Source organism: Rhinatrema bivittatum, chromosome 8 (assembly GCF_901001135.1).
Source record: "Rhinatrema bivittatum chromosome 8, aRhiBiv1.1, whole genome shotgun sequence".
NCBI lineage: Eukaryota > Metazoa > Chordata > Amphibia > Gymnophiona > Rhinatrematidae > Rhinatrema > Rhinatrema bivittatum.
Genome location: NC_042622.1, coordinates 184,142,607 through 184,163,916, shown reverse-complemented (window position 1 = coordinate 184,163,916; position 21,310 = coordinate 184,142,607). Strand labels below are relative to the sequence as shown.

The 21,310-nt window shown below is 45.9% G+C and overlaps 1 protein-coding gene across 3 annotated transcripts in view; it reads left to right on the top strand.

The window, feature by feature from the left end:
* The window catches only part of CAMKK1 (calcium/calmodulin dependent protein kinase kinase 1), a 336,761-nt gene that overhangs the window by 273,605 nt on the left and 41,846 nt on the right, over positions 1-21,310 (top strand). For all 3 annotated transcript variants that reach the window (XR_003858154.1, XM_029612030.1, XM_029612029.1), the window contains one exon: positions 13,046-13,149. Coding sequence is in view for 2 of the 3 variants with exons in the window: in XM_029612030.1 (XP_029467890.1) it covers positions 13,046-13,149 (104 nt within the window). In the remaining variant the exon portion in view is untranslated. The remainder of the gene's footprint in view (positions 1-13,045; positions 13,150-21,310) is intronic.

The following is a 21,310-nucleotide window of genomic DNA, read 5'->3' as shown; positions in this document are numbered from 1 at the left end:
CAGTTCTGCTCCCTGTACATGCCAGATGGCAAACCAGCCTCTGACGCCTTTGTTCACCACTGGGGCAAGGGTCTTCTGAATGCATATCATCACTTCCTGAAGCTTTGAGAGGACTAGGGGGCTATGATCCTCATAGCCCCTCATTGGCTGAGATAGATCTGGTTTCCACTCCTTCGTAAACCGATCAGTCTGGGGACTTCCCCAGATCTCATCACACAGGATCAGGGCAGGCTGCGGCATCCCAACCTCCAGGCCCTGTCACTCACAGCCTGGATGTTGGAGGCTGACTCTGCAGCCGCTGGATCTCTCTGAATATGTGTCTCGGGTCCTCGTAGCTTCTAGAAAGCCTTCCACTAGAAAGTCCTACGGACTGAAGTGGAGGAGGTTTTCTGTGTGGTGTGAGCAAAAGGCCCTAGATCCTTTCTCCTGCCCCACACAAAAACTTCTTGACTACTTTTTGCACCTATCGGAGACTGGCCTAAAAACCAACTCCGTTAAGATTTCACCTAAGTGCAGTTGGAGCATACCACCAAGGTGTAGATGGTAAACCTATCATTGTACGCTTCATGCGGGGCGTGCTTCAGTTGAAGCCTCCCCTAAGGCCTCTCGCTGTGTCTTGGGATGCTCGCTCAGCTGATGAAAGCTCCTTTTGAGCCGCTGCACACCTGTGACCTGAAGTACCTGATCTGGAAGGTCATATTTTTGGTGGCAGTCACGTCAGTGGGCAGGTCAGCAAGCTCCAGGCTTTAGTGACTTATCCACCTTGTACGAAGTTTTAACATGGGTGGTCTTGCGTATGCACCCTAAGTTTCTGCCTAAGGTGGTGACTGATTTCCATCTTAACCAGTCAATTGTCCTGCTAACATTTTTTCCCAAGCCCCAGTCGCACCAAGGCAAGTGAGCACTGCACAGTTTGGTTTGCAAGAGAGTCTTAGCCTTCTACCTGGAGCGGACAGAAGCCCATAGAAAGTCTACCCAACTTTTTGTTTCTTTTGATAGGAATAGATTGGGAGTTGCTGTTGCCAAACAGACACTATCCAATTGGCTAGCAGATTACATCTTCTTCTGTTATGCCCAGGCGGGACTGCATCTTGGGTGTCATGTCAATGTTCATTCTGTCAGAGCCATGGCAATGTCAGTGGCCCACTTGCGAGCAGTTCCCATGAAGGAAATCTGCAGGGCTGTGACGTGAAGTTCTCTCCACACATTCTCATCACATTACTGTCTGGATAGGGATGGCCGACATGACAGTAGGTTCGGCCAGTCTGTTCTCCAGAATCTCCTTGAGGTGTAGAACCCAACTCTCCCTGCCTAGGATCCATTGTTTCGGTTCAGGCTGTCTCCCTCTCTGTTACCAACAACACCGGTGGTGTGCCGATTGGCACCTGGTTAGGTGTCTATTGGTCCTCTTTTGTGTTGGGGAGCAGCCTGTAGCTATGGATTCACCCATGTAAGGACTACCATCCTGCTTGTCCTAGGAGAAAGCCCAGTTGCTTGCTTGTAACAGGTGTTCTCCTAGGACCGCAGGATGTTAGTCCTCACGAAACCTGCCCGCCATCCCTCGGAGTTGGGGGTTCTCCTATTATTGTTTTATTTTTATCGTAATTCTATGTTACGAGACTGAAGAGGGACCATGCATGGTATGGGGCATGCTGGGCATGCTCAGTGTACCCAGTCAAAGTTCTGGAAACTCTGACATAAGTTTTCCGTGCTGGGCTCCATCCGCTGTCACCCATGTGTGAGGACTAACATCCTGCTGTCCTAGGAGAACATCTGTTACAGGTAAGCCACTCTGCTTTATTGCTTTTTTTTTTTTTTTTTAGTTATCTTCTCCATATTAGAATGGTCCCTGTACATTCAGTACTGTCATTTATTTATTTTTTAGGTACATTATCAGTCTATCTATATCCATGTATTGGTGGCCCTCCCCAGGAACAGATTTGGCTGAAATTTGGTAGAATAGTCGTCTCCTACTATGGTGTCAACGGTTCTGCTGAACTTCGGTCAAATCCATCAAGGGAGAGGAACCCTGGCAGAGGTGCAGGACCATCTGGGTGGTTAGGAACTGGTGTATAAAGTACAAGGTTAGGAGTGGTGCCTTTTGTGTCCAGATAAGTGCTAGAAGCGTACAGTCCTCCAGCTTGTTTTCCTAATTATTATTCCTCCACCCCAGATGCCTAGATGGCATCAGGGGAACCCTCACTGCTCCCAATGACTGGAAGGAAAATTCATCCAAGACTTTACCTCAGAGCCATTCAGCGGCTGGCAGGGGTAGGCACAGAGCAGCAGTTGTCTTTAATTCTGTTGGGAACTCGAGCATCTTGCCTCGCTGGTGTACCCAAGTCTGCCACATCACCGTGCTAAGGTCTGAGCCTTGGGGCTGGCCCAGAGGTGACGCTTTCCCTAAACTGATACTTCGTCTGCTGTTTTAAGGGCTTGGAGAGTACATCCCAAAGCAGACTGTCAGCAAATTTTCAGCTTGGGGATTAAAAAAAAAAAAGTTTGATTTATCCTCAAGGTTGTAAATCACAAGATGGGAGCGCATGCAAGGAAAAATGTGTGCCCTTCATACTGTGCACTGTTAAATCAATGTTAATCAGGTTTCTAGTTGCTGATAACAGCTCAGACATGTATAATAGAGTATTTAGTTGCCATGGAAATGTGCTAAGTGAAATCTTTCCATATCTACCACAGTTTAAAATGTCCTCTCTTAAATCCAGTGAGCAATATGACAGCCAAAGAATGAAACACTTCCACCAGAGGGTTGTTTCATTTTATGGTGTGGAGTATTTTGATTTGGCTGTCATAATGCCAGTTCAGTTAAAGTATCTCTCTTGGGGAGAAATGGTATTCAGTAGCTTGAACTGTGAGAGGAGCTATTTTGTTAAAATACCAGCCCAGTCCTTCCAAATTGCACTAAATTACCTACAAATGACACTGCAGAGCATCTCAGAAACCAGAAGCCTTTGAAGTCCTTGTTGCTGTCTTCCAAGTAAGCACCTCTGTATACAATTTATGCAAGAACTGCAAATTGTCCCAGGGTGTGCGCTGAATCTTCCAAGCTAATCTACATTTCTGTGTTTGACTTGTAAAAGCTTTTTTTTTTTTTTTTTTAATTTTCGTTCATGCATCATTTCTAACCAGCATTGATAGTCACCTATAGTTCTGAGACTTGCTTCCATTTGGATGTCCTGGGTGATTTTTCAGTAATGTAGAAAATGGAAGAAAAACTGCAGCTCAGTACACATGAACTATACTTGATTTGCAGAGCTTATGCTTGGCCATGTTAGCTTCGAAGAAAACTGTGATTGATATTGAGATATATATATATATATATATATATATATATATATATATATTTATATAGCAGCAGATGATCTTTCAAGACCACTTCGGATGTCTTGATTTGTAACATGTTTTAACAAGCTAGCTTTGGGTAAAGGCCTGCAATAATCAAGCACTCGAAAAATGCTTACTATAAAAACGCATCGCACCAGCATATAAAAATAAAGGCATTGGTCTGATTGTCTGCATCATGCAGTTGTAGAGCCAGCCAGGGATGATGTCATCCCAAAACACATGTAGAGTAAGTCTTTCCAGCCCACCCTACTTTCCTCACTTATGGCCGCATCTGGCTGCAGAGCAAGTTTTTTGGGGTTTTTTGGCCATTGTGAGGCAGCAGAGAAGGCATTAAAATCTGGCTTTCCTAGCTTTCCTAGCGTGTAGACAGATGGACTCGGGACCAGTGGGTTTATGCTCCCCTGCCAGCAGATGGAGACGGAGCAAACTGAAGTCACAGTATATATAGCCCTACAGTGACGCCAGCCTGCCAGCATTCTCCGTCTCCAGCAGATGGTGGACGTGCATCTCCCTACTGGGGATTGCTTCAAATTTTAGAAGGAGAATTTTATAAAGAAAAGAGAAAATATAGGCTCCCTCTCCTGTGGTGATACCAGATGGTCCCTCCCCCAGTTAAGAATTCCTGAGATGATTTCCGTGGTCCTTCAGATATGTGCCTTGGTCCAGTAGCTGGTTTTCCCGGCATGGACTTAGCTGATTGTACAGCTTAAAAGCAGCAGGTGCAGGAGGCTGAGCACTGTGGTGATGGCTCATGCCCTCCCCCTGCACAGCCAGAGACCGCCTCTGTACTCAGCCAGTAAGGGCTGAACTCAGGAAAGTGTTTAAAAAAATAAAAAGAGAAAATAATAAAAGGTAGATAGTGTAAAGGGGTTTTGCAGGATTTCCTCCGGTCTCCATGCTTGGCGCGCCGTTCTGATGCGTGGTAGGCCATAGTGGCGTTTTTGCACGCTTTTGTGCATGTTCAACTGCCCTCTTTAGGAACGTCGGTGTGTGCAGTGAGCTCAGTTTTGTGCGTACATTTTTTTAAGTGATTGGTGGAATGCCCAGATCTTGGTGCACAGCTTGTGCGTGTGTTTTCTGCGGCGCTTACTCTTGGGGCGCCTAATTTTTATTTTTTTTTTGTGTGCATAAATTTTGTGCACTTTGAAATTTTTCAAAGCGAGCTGGCTGAATGCACATTCTCCGGCTCTGCACTGATGGCGCCGATGGGCAAGAAACCTAAGCGCCCTTCTCTGTGTTGCCTGTCATAATTTGACATTTCAGTCTGTCGTTTTCTCTAACATTTGTCCGCGCTGTTTAGAGGATGGTGGGGTGTCCATGTTTTCTGTTAGACAGCACCCCATAAACTAAGTGTCCTCCTATTTCTTCCCCCCCCCCCACCCTCCCTCCCATTCAGCTGCAAACTCAGCTATTAAGATTAAGCACAAAGATAACTATATAAAAGTTATGTATTACTAGAACATATCAGAAATCTATAACCCAAAGAGGGAGCACAGATACCCCACTATCTTAAAGATTGTCTCAAGTGGTCAGACTCAGACTTAAAGGGAAAAGAAGAGTGAGGAAACACAGGGTAAGGCATAGCACCATCCTCTACCCCACGATATTGGGTGAACCCCCCCTTCCAGGCCAAGTAGGGTTGCCAGACCTTTTCAAAACTATGTATGCGGTCACTTTTGAGAGCTGTTAATTTTTCCATATAAAATGTTGTTTCCAACCGGGACAGAATATGGTGCAGGGAAGGAACTTCAGGTTTGCGCCACCAGAAAGCAAGTTCACATGTGGCAGCAGAAAATACTTGTTGTAGCCAGCGTGACCTGTATTTAGAGCCTGCCTCAAATGGAACACGTAACAAATATACTTTAGGCTCTGCAGGAACTATGACCCCTACCACCATAGAATAAAATCTCGAACAGCCTCCCACACCTTGGACACTTTCGGACATCCCCACCACATATACAGAAACATCCCAGTTTGTCCGCACCCCTTCCAGCATGAACCATCTGTTCTGCCAGATATTTTACAGAGTTTTTCTGTGTGATATACCAATGATACAGTATCTTGTACCCATTCTCTCTTATAGTTGTAGACACGGAGCTTCTACTAACAGCGGCAAAGATTTGATCCCCATTCACCATCCTCCATGGGTCCCCCCCAAATCCCGTTCCCGTGCCTTCTGAAATGCTGTTCTACTCCAGAACGACCCCCTAATAATCGCCAGTATTTTCGTTATGGGTTTTGTAATCCTAGAAGATTGGGAGCACAAGTTTTCAAACAGTGATTTGCCCTTACTAAGTTCCAACCGTGCATGTGATGATGTGAAATAGTGTAGAACCTGATTATACGCATAATAGTCCTGAGCAGATAAATTGTATAAACGCTGTAGATCAGGAAATGGAATAAATTTTCAGCCCATCCCAGAATTGTTCCCATTTGTAAAGACCTAAAGTGCCCCATCTGGTTACTGCACTAGGTGTAACACCTGGCGGGAATGATTTATCATATAGAAAGGATGTTAAATAATGCTCTTGCTTGTCTCCTACCAATCTTGATTTCCACTTCTCCCAAGTTTGATATAATAGTTGCATGTAGGGAGAAAGATCCTTGGACTCACTACGACCCCTCTGCCATGCCCTAACATAAAGAGGAGGTTGGTGACTGGCGGGGGATGCAGTCCGTACCCAGGGCTTTAATTTAAAGGAATCCCTGGATTTGGCCTGGATCCTGTGGCCTTTTCTTGGGTGGAGTTTTTTTCAAGGTTTGCAATCCTTTCTTCAGGCGCAGTCCTCGGCTTCACCCAATCCTGTCAGGTTGGATCCTCAGCCAGTGGCCCCTCCCTTTTCTAGTCCTATGTTTAAGTGCTGAAGCCTGCCTCGCTTTGCTGCAGATTTTCCCGACAGGAACCTGGATGGCACTGAAGATGAGGCAGATCCTGACTCCCTGGAAGATGGGGAAATTCCTCTGGGACTGGAACCATGTTGCGGTTCTTTCATAGAGTTGAACTGCTGATCCTGATTTCCCAGACTTTGAAGATGCTGGGTGTTCCTGGTGCAGATTCCATGTCTGAGCAGAAGAAGAATCCCATTTTGGTTTCTTTGCATAAAGCCTCTTGTTTTTTCCCTGTTATGGACTCCAAGAATTGATTGATCTTGAATGAGGTGCTCCGGAGGCAAATTTCAAAGGAGGTCAGGCTTTGGAAGGTCTGTACCCCCTGGATCCTGCAGTGAGAGAGCGTTTGCATTTTCCAAAAGTGGATGTGCTGGTCTGTGCCATATCTAAGTGGACGAATATCCCCATGGAGGGAGGAACAGCCTTGAAGGATGTGCACGATCAGAGGATTAAGGCCATCCTTAAGCAAGACTTTGAAGCAAGGCAATGAATTTACAGAGAGTTTCCTGGTGCACCGTGTGGCTCGCTCTTGTTTGCTCCTCTCTCTCAGGAGGTTGATAAGTCTGGAGGGAATTTCAGAGCAGTTATGGAACCTGCTGCCACCTTTTTAGCAGATGCAGGCTGCAATTTGGTCCGTACCTCAGCTAGAGGAGTGGCTTTGGTGATGCCGGCTAGGTGTCAACTATGACTGCGAAATTGGTCAGCTGACATGACCTCCAAAGCTAATTTTACAAAAATGCCTTTTTGGAAGCAAGTTGGAGAAATTGGCCAGTAATTGGGGTGAATCTCCAGTTCCTTGGTAGCCAGAGGATAAGAAGCAGTTGCAGTGCCTCTTTGGTATGAGGGGAAGTCTCCAGGGTTCCAGGTGGTTTTGTCACTACAGAGGGTCGACCTTTCAGAGGACTCGGCCCTTCAGCAGATCTGACTTTTGTCTGACAGCCCAAGCAAGGAGCAGGCTCGGGGGGGCGGATCCTCCCAAGCCTCACAATGGTTTGCCAACCCACCTTTAGGAACAAGAGACAGGTGACGCCTCTCTCTTTTATCAAAGGTGGACCAAGATCACATCCGATCAATGGGTCCTAGAGGTGATATGAGAAGGATATGCGCTGGGATTTTGCAGTATTCCTTGGGACGTGTTCATGGTGTCTCCTTGCCACTCCCCACAGAAGAAGCAGGCAGTGGAATCTGTGCTACTAAGGTTCCTCAGGCTGAGGGCTGTGGTTTCAGTGTCTACATCCCAAGAAAGTATGGGGCGATATTCCATTTATTTTGTTGTACTCAAGAAGGATGGCTCCTTTCGTCCATCCTGAATCTTAAGGGCGTCAACATTCATCATTTGAGAGTGGCTCATTTTCACATGGAAACCTTGTGCTCATTGATAATGGCCATGCAGTCGGGGGAATTTCTGAGCACCTTGGATCTGTCCAAGGCCTACCTTCATATTCCCATCCTTTTGGAACACAGTTTTCTGTGTTTTGTGGTGTTAGGTCACCATTATCAGTTTCAGGCACTGCCTTTTAGTCTAGCCACCGCTCCCAGAACTTTTTCCAAGGTTATGGTGGTAGTAGCAGCAGAATTGAGAAGGGATGGAATCCAAGTACACCGTATTTGGACGACAGGCTGATTCGAACCAAGTCTCTAGAAGAGCTGCCTGGTGACACAAGGTGATCTCCTTGTTGCAGGACCTCAGTTGGGTGGTGAAACTGGCCAAGAGCAGTCTTCAGCCCTCTGTCTATGGAGTATCTGGATGTTCGGTTCGACATGAGGCAGGGCAAAGTTTTCCTTCCAGAAGTTCGGATTCAGAAGTTGATGTCACAGGTGCGTCTTTTGGTGAACACAAAAACCTGACAGTGTAGTCCTATCTACAGATTCTCGGTTTAATGGCGGCAACCCTGGAAGCGGTGCTATGGGCGAGGGTGCATATGCATCCTCTTCAGCGCTTCCTGCTGTCTTGTTGGAACCCAGTCTCAGGACTATTTGGTTTGGCTCCTCTTGCCGATGGAAATCTACTCTCACCTCCGGTGGTGGTTGCAGGAGGATCATCTGAGAGGGTGCTTCCTTGACCTCGCCGGACTGGTTGATACTCGCAACAGATGCGAGTCTCCAGGGTTGGGGAGCTAATGGCACAAATACGCTGGAATGCCGAAGAGTCTCTCTGGAGCATCAATTGCCTGGAAGCCTGGGCAGTCCAGTTGGCATGCTTGCAGTTCAGCCACAGACTGCAGGTTCAAGCGATCCGAGAGATGTTGGACAGCAGGGAGAAATCAAGAGTCAGAAAGTGTCGCAGGAAATAGACCTACTTATGGAATGGGCAGAAGGACATCTCCAGGTGATCTCAGCCTCTCACATTGCAGGAAAAGGCAACGTAAGAGTAGAATTTCTCAGCAAGGAGAGTCTGGACCCAGGCGAATGGGTATTGTTGGACGAGGCATTTCAGCTGATAGTGAAACACTGGGGCCTTCCATTCTTAAACCTGCAGGTGACGTCTTGCAATGCGAAGGTTCTGCGATTCTTCAGTTGCAGGAGGGATCTGTGGTTCCCAGGTATAGATGCTCTCATACAGGTCTGACTGGAAGACAAGTTGCTTTATGCCTTTCCCCCGTGGCCCTTGTTGAGCAGAATTGTTCGCAGAATTGAAGGCCACAGGGGGAAGGTACTCCTGCTTGCCCAGACGACCGTGGTATGCAGATCTGAGAAGACTCCAGCTGGAAACACCCCTTCGTCTTCTGCTGCACCAGAATCTGTTGCAGCAGGGACCTGTCTTTCACGAAGATCCATCTGTTTTATCTTATGGTTTGAGAGGGCTCACTTGTTGAAGCGTGGATATTCTTCTGCGATGATTGCTACCTTGCTCAGTGCTTAAAAGTTCTCCATTTCTCTAGCTTATGTGCAGGTTTGGAGAGTGTTTGAGGCTTGGTGTAAGGATAGAGGTGGTGTTCCTCATTCAGTTAAGATCCCACTCATTTTGGAATTTTTGCAGGATGGGTTAGATAAAAGCCTGGCCCTTAATTCCTGTTTCAGGGGTCAGGTGAATGGTGAATCTTTGTCTCATCCTGATGTGGCCCATTTTTTTAAGGGAGTGAAGCATCTTCGGCCTCCTTTGAGGATACTGGTTCCATTGTGGAGTCTTAACCCTGGTATTGGAATTCTTGGTGGGTCCTACGTTCTGTCGGCTGCGTAGCCTTTCCTTGCGGTTATTGACTTTGAAAACAGTGCTCTTGGTGCCTATATGTTCCTCATGTCGAATTTCCGAGCTGCAGGCCTTGCCTTGCCAGGATCCTTTCCTTCGAGTGACTCCAGGGGTGTTACAGCTGCCTAAGTGGTCAATCCATTTCCTTGCCGTCCTTGGATAAAGTCAGGAACATGGAGGAGTATCGCCTCTTGCATCCCTTGGATGTCAAGAGACATGTCGTATGGTATCTGGAGGTTTCTGAAACTTTCCAAAAGTTAGATCACCTGTTTGTCTTTCATGGTAGAAGGAAGCAGGGTAAACCAGCTTCGTGGGCTAGAATAGCTCGCTAGATTAAGGAGGTAGTCACGGCCACGTTTGTGGAGGCTGAAAAGCTGTTGCCTACTCAGGTGAGGGCTTATTCCACTAGGGCTCAGGCAGAGTCATGGGCGGAAGTTAGGTTGTTATCGCCCATCGACAATTGCCAAGCTGTGACATGGTCCTCCTTGCACACTTTTTCCAGGTTTTATCGTCTGCATATATATGCAGACCTGGGAGGTCACAGCCTTTGCATGTGCAGTGTTGACTGGATCGTGGGCAGCGTCCCACAGTATTCGGGAGTAGCTTTGATACATCCCAGTGGTCCTGAGTCCATCTGTCTACATGCTAGGAAAGGAGAAATTACTACTTACCTGATAATTTTGTTTTCTTTAGTGTAGACAGATGGATTCAGCTTCCCACCCTTGGCTGCCGAATGATTGTGTCAGTGATCCTCCTGTGGGGCTACATGTTCCTGGGGATTACTGGTAAGTGTTCAACCAGTCCCTAGATTGGGATACATTCATTCCTTGCTTGTGTTCGGTGTTCCTTGTTGGTTGCGTACAGTAATGGGTGCCTGTTTTTAATCAAGTTTTTTGCTAGTCTGTCCACAGTTGCTTTTGAAGAGAATACTGGCAGGCTGGGGGTCACTGCAGGGTTATATATACTGTGACGTCAGCTTCCTCAGTCTCCATCTGCTGGTAGGGGAGCATAACCCACTGGTCCTGAGTCCATCTGTCTACACTAAGGAAAATGAAATTATCAGGTAAGTAGTGATTTCTTCATGTTCCCAGTCTCCGCCAGCCAACGAGGAAGTATGATGGTAACAGGGTGAGAGCTAAGGAAAGAAAAGGGAACAGGGTGGGTGACAGGAGAGTGGAGGAGGGAGGGGAGCCAGGAAGCAAGGAAAGCAGGGACATAGACAATTAGTCCCACCTGTTGCAGCATAGTGGGCCGCTGCCACTAGTTTTGAAATAAAAATAATCAAATTTCATTTGCTAGACCTTTCCTCCTCTCCCCCCCCCCCCCCCCCCCCCCCCAACCCTCTTGATCCTCAGGCAAGCACAATGCTATAATAATGCGTGCACTCAGACTGGGTTTTGCACACCAGTGCCTGATTTTTCTAAGTGTTATATAGTAACGAGCGAAGGCAAAATCAGTTATGAAAGGGCCATAGCAGATTAATTGCTGACTTAGATTAAGAGAGAGAGCAAATAGGGGGGCCATACCGGTGACCCGGTGTTGGCGCTGTGCACATGCCACGTGAAGGGAGCTGGGTTTGATTCGCAGCTCAGACCTTCCGCTCCCCGGAGCCAGGAATGCTGCGGAGCCTGCATGTACCGCCCCGTGGGAGAGGTGTAGTCCCTCTCGTCGTTCATCTGTCAACCCTTCCAAAATGTTTTCCTTTCCAGAAACTAGTAATACCCATACATGAATGTTCTGGAAGCATTGAACTGGAGCCAGTGGAGGCAGCTTGATGTTCTTAGTTAGACCAGCAGTCCTGTGTTCTCACTTCCTAGCAAGGTTCAACTTCTCCGTTTTTATTCCATCAAGCAAAATTGCTTTGAAATGCGAGGGCTAGGAAGCTGTATGAAGGAAGCATTGTGCTTCCCTTGTAAGCTGAGAAATAAGCTTCTCCTTAAAACCAAGGGAAGCCCTTAAAAAAAGGAATAACCCGGGGGGTCCCTTTGGCAGAGTAACTGTGCAATTGTGTAATGTTAAAAGCACATTGGATAAACTTGGATTGGAGTATTTATCTTACATTATGAGTTTTATAACAGATGATCCCCTGTGAATTGGAATTCTCAGATAAAGGTCAAAGGTCAAACACATAAGAACTTAATATTGTGCACAGAGAGCACATGATTTCCATAAACGCTGCACAGAAATCATTAACACTCCTTGGCTGGCCCCTTGTGGGTCCCAGCTATCTAAAGCTTTTTCATGGGCATGGAATGAGAGAGCGCTGTCACTGAATGAGGTCTGAGTGTGCGTTAAATGAGCAGAGCAGGGGATTTCTCAAAACACTGGTAGGCCAGAAGCTCATGAGAATATAAACTCCCCATGGCAACTCTAGATTTCTTTGCAGGTTGTGACAGTCACTTACTGGACCAAAGTAAGCATAATTCAGAATGGTTTCATGAGAGCTTTGAAGGTGCATAGGGTCCCACCTTCAGCTGTGACCAGAATGACAGGGGTGAAGAAGGGTCTTATTTGGTCTTGAAATCTCATTTGCATCACATTATTGAAATGTTGGTCCAGTGTAAGTTTTGCAAAAACCAGATTTTTCTCCAGGAGTAACACATCTACTAACACTTTTTGCATGTGTAGCAATGCTAGAAATCCCAAGTGTATTTGGCAATGCAAGTTCACATTCTGTAATCTTCTTGTATTCTTTGTTAATTTTTAGGAAGTAAAGTGCCTTGTGAGCACTGCTGTACAGCACTGTTATCCTATACTGATTCTCATGGTTGTTGTCATGGTGGGTTGTTGCCAAGATTCCTTTCAAGTAGCCCTTTCATCTGAAAATGGATTTCTTTCTACATTTCCCCAATCCCCAGAACTACTTTAGTTAGATTTTAGAATCAAATTTTAACTTTGGTGATAGTTTCATTATTTTCCATACCCAAATCTAGGAAAAGGTACATTGTGCTGATGTCATTGTCAGAATTTATGAAACCCAAGCAAGGGGTAGCTTTCCTAGCAGATCAAAATGTATAACAAGCTTCATACAGAACTACTTTCTAGACCTTCTGATCTTGACTATGCATGCTGGGAAATTATTTTTTCACTTTTAGGAGGTAATATACTAAAATATGTTAATGGTGATGCAAATGTTAACATGCATTAAACACCTACATTATGTATTGCAAGCTGTGAGCATGCATAAACCTGCGCTGAAGTAAAGAGATGCAAATTCATGCAAAATAGCTCATTACCTATTAGCACAGCAAAAATATATGCACATTAAAATATGCAAAATGCAATGCAGAGGTATTAGCGCCATAAGTTAACTACACCTCTTCAGAGTGTAGTTAATGCAGATGGTAATGGTAAAATGTGATGCTTACCCTTTTTGGATCTCATTAACATAGGCATTTGATATACCCATTAACCGTGCATATTAACAGCCTAGTATATCTGTCCCTTGGTTTTAAAGACATGTGGTTACTGTTTACTCCACTTGAGCAAAGCTGCCTAAAAGGAATCTGCTGAGAAGTTTGAAACTATTGTTGATGTCTGCCATGCATATTTACCACCTAAAAAGGAAAGAGAAGGTGGTTAATATTTCTCTTTTTTCCTTCACAGATTTTAGTGAAAGCAATGCTGCGGAAGCGTTCATTTGGGAATCCCTTCGAATGTCAGACCAGAAGAGAAGAGAGATCCATGTCTGCCCCAGGAAACCTATTAACGTAAGTCCAAGTAACTCAATTTTTTAGTGCCAGGCCACTTCCATTTTATGGACTGGAGGGGAAGTTTTCTAGGACCTGAGAGAGAACGTTAAAAAATGGTTTTTAAATATAACATGAGAAGTTTTCAAGTGTCAGTTTTTATTCTGAATGCTGTATTGTAACTCATGCCGGGTATTTTATTTGGTAGGATGGATAAACTATCAAAATAAATGTTTATTAACTTTTGGCAAGGAAGTATATGCAACATAAGATTGATACCCAACAAATTAGCATATCTGTAAAACTGGATCTCTGTCAGGCCGATTCAGAAAAACGTGCGGGAGAGCGGGCAAGCGCCCAGGCCACTCTCCTGGGCGCGGGATTCAGGAGGGGGTGGCCTATGCAAATTAGGGCCCACAGTAAAAGGGAGGCACTAGGGACACTAGCACGTCCCTAGCGCCTCCTTTTTGACAGGAGCGGCGGCTGTCAGTGGGTTTGACAGCCGACGCTCAATTTTGCCGGCATCGGTTCTCAAACCCGCTGACAGCCACGGGTTCGGAAAATGGACGCCGGCATAATTGAGCGTCCGTCTTCCGACCCGCGGGCCAATTTTCAATATTTTTTTATTTAATTTTTACTTTTTTAAGTCGGAGGGTGCATAGAAAAGCAGCTTTTACTGCTTTTCTGTGCACTTCCCCGGTGCCGGCAGAAATGAATGCCTACCTTTGGGTTGGCGCTAATTTCTGAAAGTAAAATGTGCGGCTTGGCTGCACATTTTACTTTCTGTATCGCGCGAGAATAACTAATAGGGCCATCAACATGCATTTTGATAGTTTCGGGGGGGTTGGACGCGCGTTTTCAACGCGCAATTACCCCTTACTGAATAAGGGGTAAAGCTAGCGCGTCAAACGCCCGTCCAAATGCGGGTTAACAATGCGCTCCACTGGAGCGCGCTGTACTGTATCAGCCTTCCCCTGCAGTAATGTGACTGTGAGAAGTTTCTATAAGAGAAATACCTGCAGGAGGTACCATGAGCCACACAGAGCAGCTGGTGCTATGCAGAAATGTTTTGAAAGCCCAGAGAGACACAAGAACCGAACTCCAGCTACCAGTGAATAGCAGCACATTTTGATCACCAAAAACAGGTCTTGTCATACCTCCTAAGGACCATGTGTACTAAGCATTTTTCCCATAAAGCCACAATGGGAGAAAGCCTTGTCAACAGGCCCCTAAGATTGTAAAATGATTTATTCCAGCTGGGATTTTAGTCGCTCGCTTTCACGGTCTACTGGTTGGCAACAATGGGCGTCAAGCTGAAGACACCTGCCAAAATTAGCAGATTTGCTAAGATATATGCATATTAATTCCTTTTAGACCTGTTGTGTACAGATTTGCATTATGTGATGCATATCAGTTTTGGCAATTGTGAAATGCTGGCCAGTTGCTTGTCCCTCCCCCCCCTCCCCCCATGCGCTAAGACACGCAGGCGCACACACTTCTGAGCAGGAAAGGGATAACAAATGAAGCTTCTCTCCTCAGTGTTGAATTTCAGAGTGTACAAGGTGACCTTGTAGAGAGCTTCGGTGAAGAATGGCTCCTAAGGTTTCAGACAACAGTTCAGCCTTAGCATCTGTCCTGCCACCACCAGCTATCAAAGGAGAAGAGGCTGCTGGTTGGCGTAAGCATATCGTGGTTTAGTGCCAACAGTATTTTTAGCTCTGAGAAATCTTTCTCAGAGCTCCACCGTTTTTGCTGCCAGTACCCTGCAGCTCACAGATCTCACTTTTTTTTTTTTAAGTCCAGATAGATGCTCATAAACTGCCAAGTGAAAATAACTTACCTTTCTGTGGTTACAACAAATTTATTGTAGACTCTGAAGCTATTTTTCCTATTTTTCTCATTACGTTTCCTGCCATCCCTTCACCTTTTGCTGTCTTCATTTACTAGCTTGGCACCTACCGGCATCCCCATGTTTTTATGCTGCTCTGACTCTTCCTAGGTCATAGCAAGGGATCGGATAGCTGCCATCCTTCCATGTACATTGGCTCTTTGAAAGTGCTTGGTACAACTTTTTTTTAACTGCATTCTTGACTGAGTAAATGGGCTTTGGGCTGACTGTGTTTAAAAAATGAGTCATAGCACCATAGCACACAGGTCCTCCCCAGCAGCACAGTCACTACCAGCCAAGTTAAGAGGTTTAATCTAAATATCTAAAATTTGCCATGTTCCTCTCCCCCCAACACCCCAACTTCACTTTTTTTTTAAAGCTCCAGCAGCTTTTTGGGTATTGTGCTAACAATTTACATAATACCAAGATTATTTGGGAACAGCTGGCCTGGTGACGCTGTAGTAGTTCTCTTGGATTAGATTCCCGAGTCAGTTCTTCTCGCTCCTGAGTCGGGTGGGCCTGGGGGATGCTGCAGAGGTACCACTGAGAGCGCCAAGGCAGGGAGTGTCATCACTCAATGGTGACACCTAGTGGCTAGATTTAGGACCCCCTATTTGCAGGATTTTGGAAGGATCCCTGGTGCATGGCCCCCATCAACAATTGGATTAAAGTTGGGAGGAGTATTAAAAAAAAAAAAAAAAGGGGGGGGGGGAAATCCCCAGATAGTTGCACATGAAGGTTCATGACACTGGATCCCAGGCCCGGTTCTGCTTGAAATGGAAGCTCAGATGAGCAAGAGGAATACTGCCAACCTAAAATGAGAAATTACTACTTACCAGATAATTTCCTTTTCTTTAGGACAGTCAGATGAATCCAGAACAATTGAGATGTACCCAAGCTACTCCCGAATAGGGTGGAAGGCTGCCCGTGGTCCAGTCAAAACCGCGCGTGCAAAGGCTGCGTCTTCCCGGGGCTGAACATCCAGATGATAATACCTGGAAAAAGCAGAGTTGGTTACCTGTAACAGGTGATCTCCTAGGACAGCAGGATGTTAGTCCTCACATGTGGGTGACATCATCAAATGGAGCCCGGCGCGGAAAACTTTTGTCAAAGTTTCTAGAGGTGAAGGACTTCCAGCAAAATTTCTAGAAACGTTGACTGGCACACTGAGCATGCCCAGCATGCCACTAGCCGCACATCACAGCGGAGTCCCTCTTCAGTTTCGTAACATAAAATTCACATGTGGAAAAAATAAAACAACTCAGGAGAACCCAACTCCTGAAGACTACCATCTTACTGTCCTAGGAGAACACCTGTTATAGGGAAGCATCTCTGCTTTCTCCTAGGACAAACAGGATGGTAGTCCTCACATGTGGGTGAATACCAAGCTACAGGCTGCTCCTGGATACAATAATGACCAGCAGCCCCTAACTGGGTGCCAAAGGGCACAAGAAACTACAGTGCTGTTGGTAACAGAGGGAGGCAGCCTGAACCCTAGCAATGGGCCCTAGGTAGGGAGAGTTGGGTTTAAGACTGGAAGAGATTGAGAAGGACAGATTGGCTGAAGCTACTGTCGTGCCGACCATCCTTGTCCAAGCAGTAGTGGGCAGCGCGAACGTGTGTAAGGAACTACCCGTCACAGCCCTACAGATTTCAGTGACTGGAACCATCCACAAGTGGGCTATAGAGTCAGCCACAGCTCTCACAGATTAAGCCTTGACATTGTCTCCAAGCTGAAGGCCCGCCTGCGCATAGCAGAAGGAGAAACAATCCGCCAGCCAGCTGAGTTTGCTTGCCCACCACAACTCCCAATCTATTCTTGTTGAAAGATATAAAGAGTTGCGTGGACTGCCTGTGGCCTGCTGTGCATTCTAGATAGAAAGCTAAAGCCCTCTTGCAATCCAAACTGTGCAGCGCCTGTTTGTCCTGGTGTGAATGAGGCCTCAGAAAGAAGGTGGGCAGAATGATTGACTGACTAAGATGAAAATCAGTCACCACCTTAGGCAGGAATTTAGGATGCGTACACAGGACCACCCGATCATGAAAGAATTTCATGTAGGGCAGATACATAAGTAAATGGCGTTCGCTTCCTGATTGACGAGGGGAACGGACACTGGGTGTTCCCAGATCCTGAAAATACATTGGACTGAGACCACCACTATTTCCTTTGGGGCATCCACAAACTGGAGGACCTCCAGCATTTTGAACCTGGTGTTCTCCTTGGTGAGGAGATGAAACAGGATGGCCTCCACTATCATCTGGACAAAGCCCACAAAGGAAAGGTCTTCTTGCGGGGGGGGGGGGGGGGGAGTGGGAGAGGACGCGGAGGTATCATCCCCCCACGGATCATATAGGGGCTCCTCCTCGCTAAGGTCCCCTGGGGGCTGACATGGAGGGTCCCTGCCCAACCCTCTCGGTTTGGCCACAGAGGGCATCGGTGGCCCCAGGGTCATAGATAGTCCCAGGGGCATCGAGGGCACACCGACCCCCCCCCCCCCCCCCCCCCCGATGGCCCAGGGCTGGGATTGGGGAATTGCAGCAGAGGAATCAGTACCCCCGCGGGTGCCATCGGCCATATCGATTCTTCCTCCTTGGAGGATCTAATAATGGGAATTGCTCTGGAGGAGAGCATCGGTGGCCGCTGGGGCACCGATGGTATCCTGGGCACCGGTTGCATCGGAAGTATGCCGAAAGGACATCTAGACACTTGACCAGGGGCTCCAAAAGAAATGGCGCAGGCTCTGGCTCCAGCATGAGAACTTGTGATACCACTAGCTGAACCCTTCCAGCAGGAAAACCTTGCCCTACTTCATGTCAAATCGAACCCCGAGGTATTCCAATGACTGAGGAGGCAGAAGACTGCTGTTGGCCAGGTTCACCACCCAGCCAAGCTCCAGCAGCAGGGAGATCTCTTTGCCGGTCACCAGGCGGTTCTCTTCTAACGACTTCTCAACTCTGCCGCAACTACTACCATTACCTTGGAAAAGGTCCTGGAAGCGGTGGCCAGACCAAAGAGCAGCACCTGAAACTGATAATGGCTTTCCAGAACTGCAAATCACAGAAAATATTGATGTTCTAATCGGAAGGGAATGTGAAGATACGTTTCTGAGAGGTCCACCCCAGGAGAACAGGGCAAATTTATTGTCCTTATTTCTCCTTTTTTTTCAAATCAAAACAATCCCCAGTAGGGAGATGCGCATCCACCATCTGCTGGAGACAAAGAATACTGGCATGCTGATGTCACTGCAGGGGTCTGTATACTATGATGTCAGTTTGTGCCCAGTCAGATGAATCCATAACCGCATAACCCACTTGTTCTGGATTCATCTGACTGGGCACTAACAAAATAAAAGTTATTGAAGAAGGAAAGAATAGAGCCCATGAAATGCATTACACTGTCGATCCTTCCAGATGTAAGCATGCCAGAACCAGAGAGCAATATATAATTTTTAACAGTCAACTCTCAAAAACTGCTGATTAACTTTTGGAATGTAGACAGATAATTTCAAAAGGAACACTATGAAAAACTGTTTGCTTTTGTTTGCCTACAATGTAATCAGTAGATTTTCTCTTGCCCATATTTTGCTGAATTGCATTTTGGAAGATAACATTGAGGGCGAGATGGCATCGGCTTATAGCATGTATTTGGAAATCGGATACTACATGCAGAGAATGTGTTGAGCATTAAATCTGTGTACTAGGGATATCTTTTGTGAATATGCTGATGATCACCTTGCATTAAAGTTATGTATGGAATGCGGTCAGAAGATGAGAGCTGGATGATTGGGAATTGGATCTATTATAAGAATCAAGAATAAGAATAGTCCACTTTGAGGTCCACATTCAGCTACTGTGTGGCTTGGCTAGTTAGCCTATATAGTCAATAGCGCTGAATGTATCCAGTTATCTTAAAATTAACCAGATAAGTTTATACAGCTATCTTTTAGGATACATGTATATACCAAGCAGAGTTAGCTGGATAAGTATCACAAGTTATCCATTTAAGAGGCAAATGTGGAATATTCAGCCACTTATCCAGCTAAATAATAGCTGGATAACTACTAAAGGGCATTTCAGGGGCATTCCAGGGAGGAGTTGTTATCCGGCTATCCTTCTATAGCACTGGAAGTGTAAACAGAGTGTAACTTATACCTCCAGCACAGTTTTGACAGCGGCTGTGCTGGACATCGGCAGAAGCGGGTTAAGTTTGGACCTGTTCTCAATGGGTGTTTGGGGGGGGGGGTTTGAAAGGCCTCATTATGATTTTAGGGATTGGAATCGGAGGGACTGCTGCAATCTTTTAAATTCAGAAGGAATTTAAAATCTACTGGTACAGAAAAAAGTCTAGGAAAATTGATCCATCATAAGGGGATGGACTGGGAATAATGAGGAAATATTTTGTTGCTGAAAGGGTGGTGGATACATGGAACCACCTCTCAGTGGAGGTAGTGGAGTTGAGGACAGTATCTGAATTCAAGAAAGCATGGACAAGCACAGGGAATCTCTAAGGGGAATGGTAGGTATTGTAGAGCTGAGCAGTTGGTGTGGATGGACAGATTAGATACGATGTGTATTTTTTTTTTTGTTTTGTTTTCTTCTGCCATCATATTTCTATATTTCTGTGATCAAATTTTCAATTTCATTGTACAGTATCAAATTATCCTTTATAACCAGAAGAGTCATTAAGTTCAGCTTCAGTCTTTCTTCATACAATTCCATTTTAACCCCCATTCCACTTATCTGGGATTTCACTGGGGAAGATTTAAAGATCCTGCCTTCAGCAGAGATAATGGTTGCTTGGAAAGGGAGAATTGCATTGCAGCTGTGGCCTCCCATAATGTCGGGGAAACCAAACAAAGCAGGGCATGCCAGAAACTTTAACCCCTGCAGGGGAACTTGAGGACAACTAAAGAACCCTTGAAGACTCCTGATACTGCTGGACTTGCATGTGAGAACTGGAGTGTGCTCCTCTCCTGCCACATGCCTCCACAGCCTCTCTGTTCCAGCCCCACTTCCAGAAGAGCCCCCACAAAATGCCTGTGTAAGGGGGGCTGCACAGTCAGCTGCTCTCTGACTGTGCAGCTGGAGGGACACGCACCTTGGGGGGGAGGGGGGCAGGACAGCAACCCCTCCAATACACCCACCTCCTCCGGTGAGGCTATCCTGTAAATCACAAAGGTATCGATTGAGTCGGAAAAGGGAACAGGTACAGGTTTTTGTATTTTCACCATGAGCAGATAACGCAGCACTTGCATGCCAATCACCTCAGACTCCTGTATCAGCCAATCTGCCATTTTGGATCATCTTACATTGTTGTGAACCCTTAACATGTAAAGTTTGAAAAAAAGAAAACATTTTGAACTACTTAATATGTAAATGAAGGGTGCTATTTTTTTAATAAAATGTTTTCTAAATCATGGAGGCAATTTTCAAAATCACAGTGGGCCTGCAAGCAAATTTTTAAAAGAAACACTCCCGCAGATTTTCCCTTTGAAAATTCATGGCTGAACAATAGCACAGACATAGTCTTTGTACCTATTTTACAGCTGGTGCAAAATTCACACCTAAAACGCAAGCAGGAATTTCAAAATGCCCGAGTGCTACTTGCTGGCCCTGCCATCCTCCTGCTCCATAGCAGGATAGATAAAGGTCTTTTCACTCACAGAGGTGGAGAGTAATTTTCAACCTTCCTTTTTTTTTTTTTTTTTTTTTTTTAAACCTGGGTAAAATTATTTTGAAAATCGTTCTGAAAGTGATTGGAGGCTTTATTCACAGCAACATTCTTAAATTCACAAACTCAATTTTGCTGGCGTCGGTTCTCAAACCCGCTGACAACCATGGGTTCGGAAAACGGACGCCGGCATAATTGAGCGTCCGTCTTCCGACCCGTGGGCCGATTTTTAAATTTTTTTTTTTTTTATTTTTGGGGCCTCCGACTTAATATCGCTATGATATTAAGTCGGAGGGTGTACAGAAAAGCAGTTTTTTCTGCTTTTCTGTAGACTTCCCTGGCGCCGGCAGAAATTAACGCCAGCCTTTGGGCAGGTGTTAATTTTTGAAAGTAAAATGTGCAGCTTGGCTGCACATTTTGCTTTCTGGATCGCGTGGGAATAACTAATAGGCCCATCAACATGCATTTGCATGTTGCAGGCGCTATTAGTTTCGGGGGGTTGGCCGCGCGTTTTCGACGTGCTATTACCCCTTATTGAATAAGGGGTAAAGCTAGCACGTCAAACGCGTGGCCAAACCCGGGCTAAAAGTGCGCTCCACTGGAGCGCACTGTACTGTATCGAA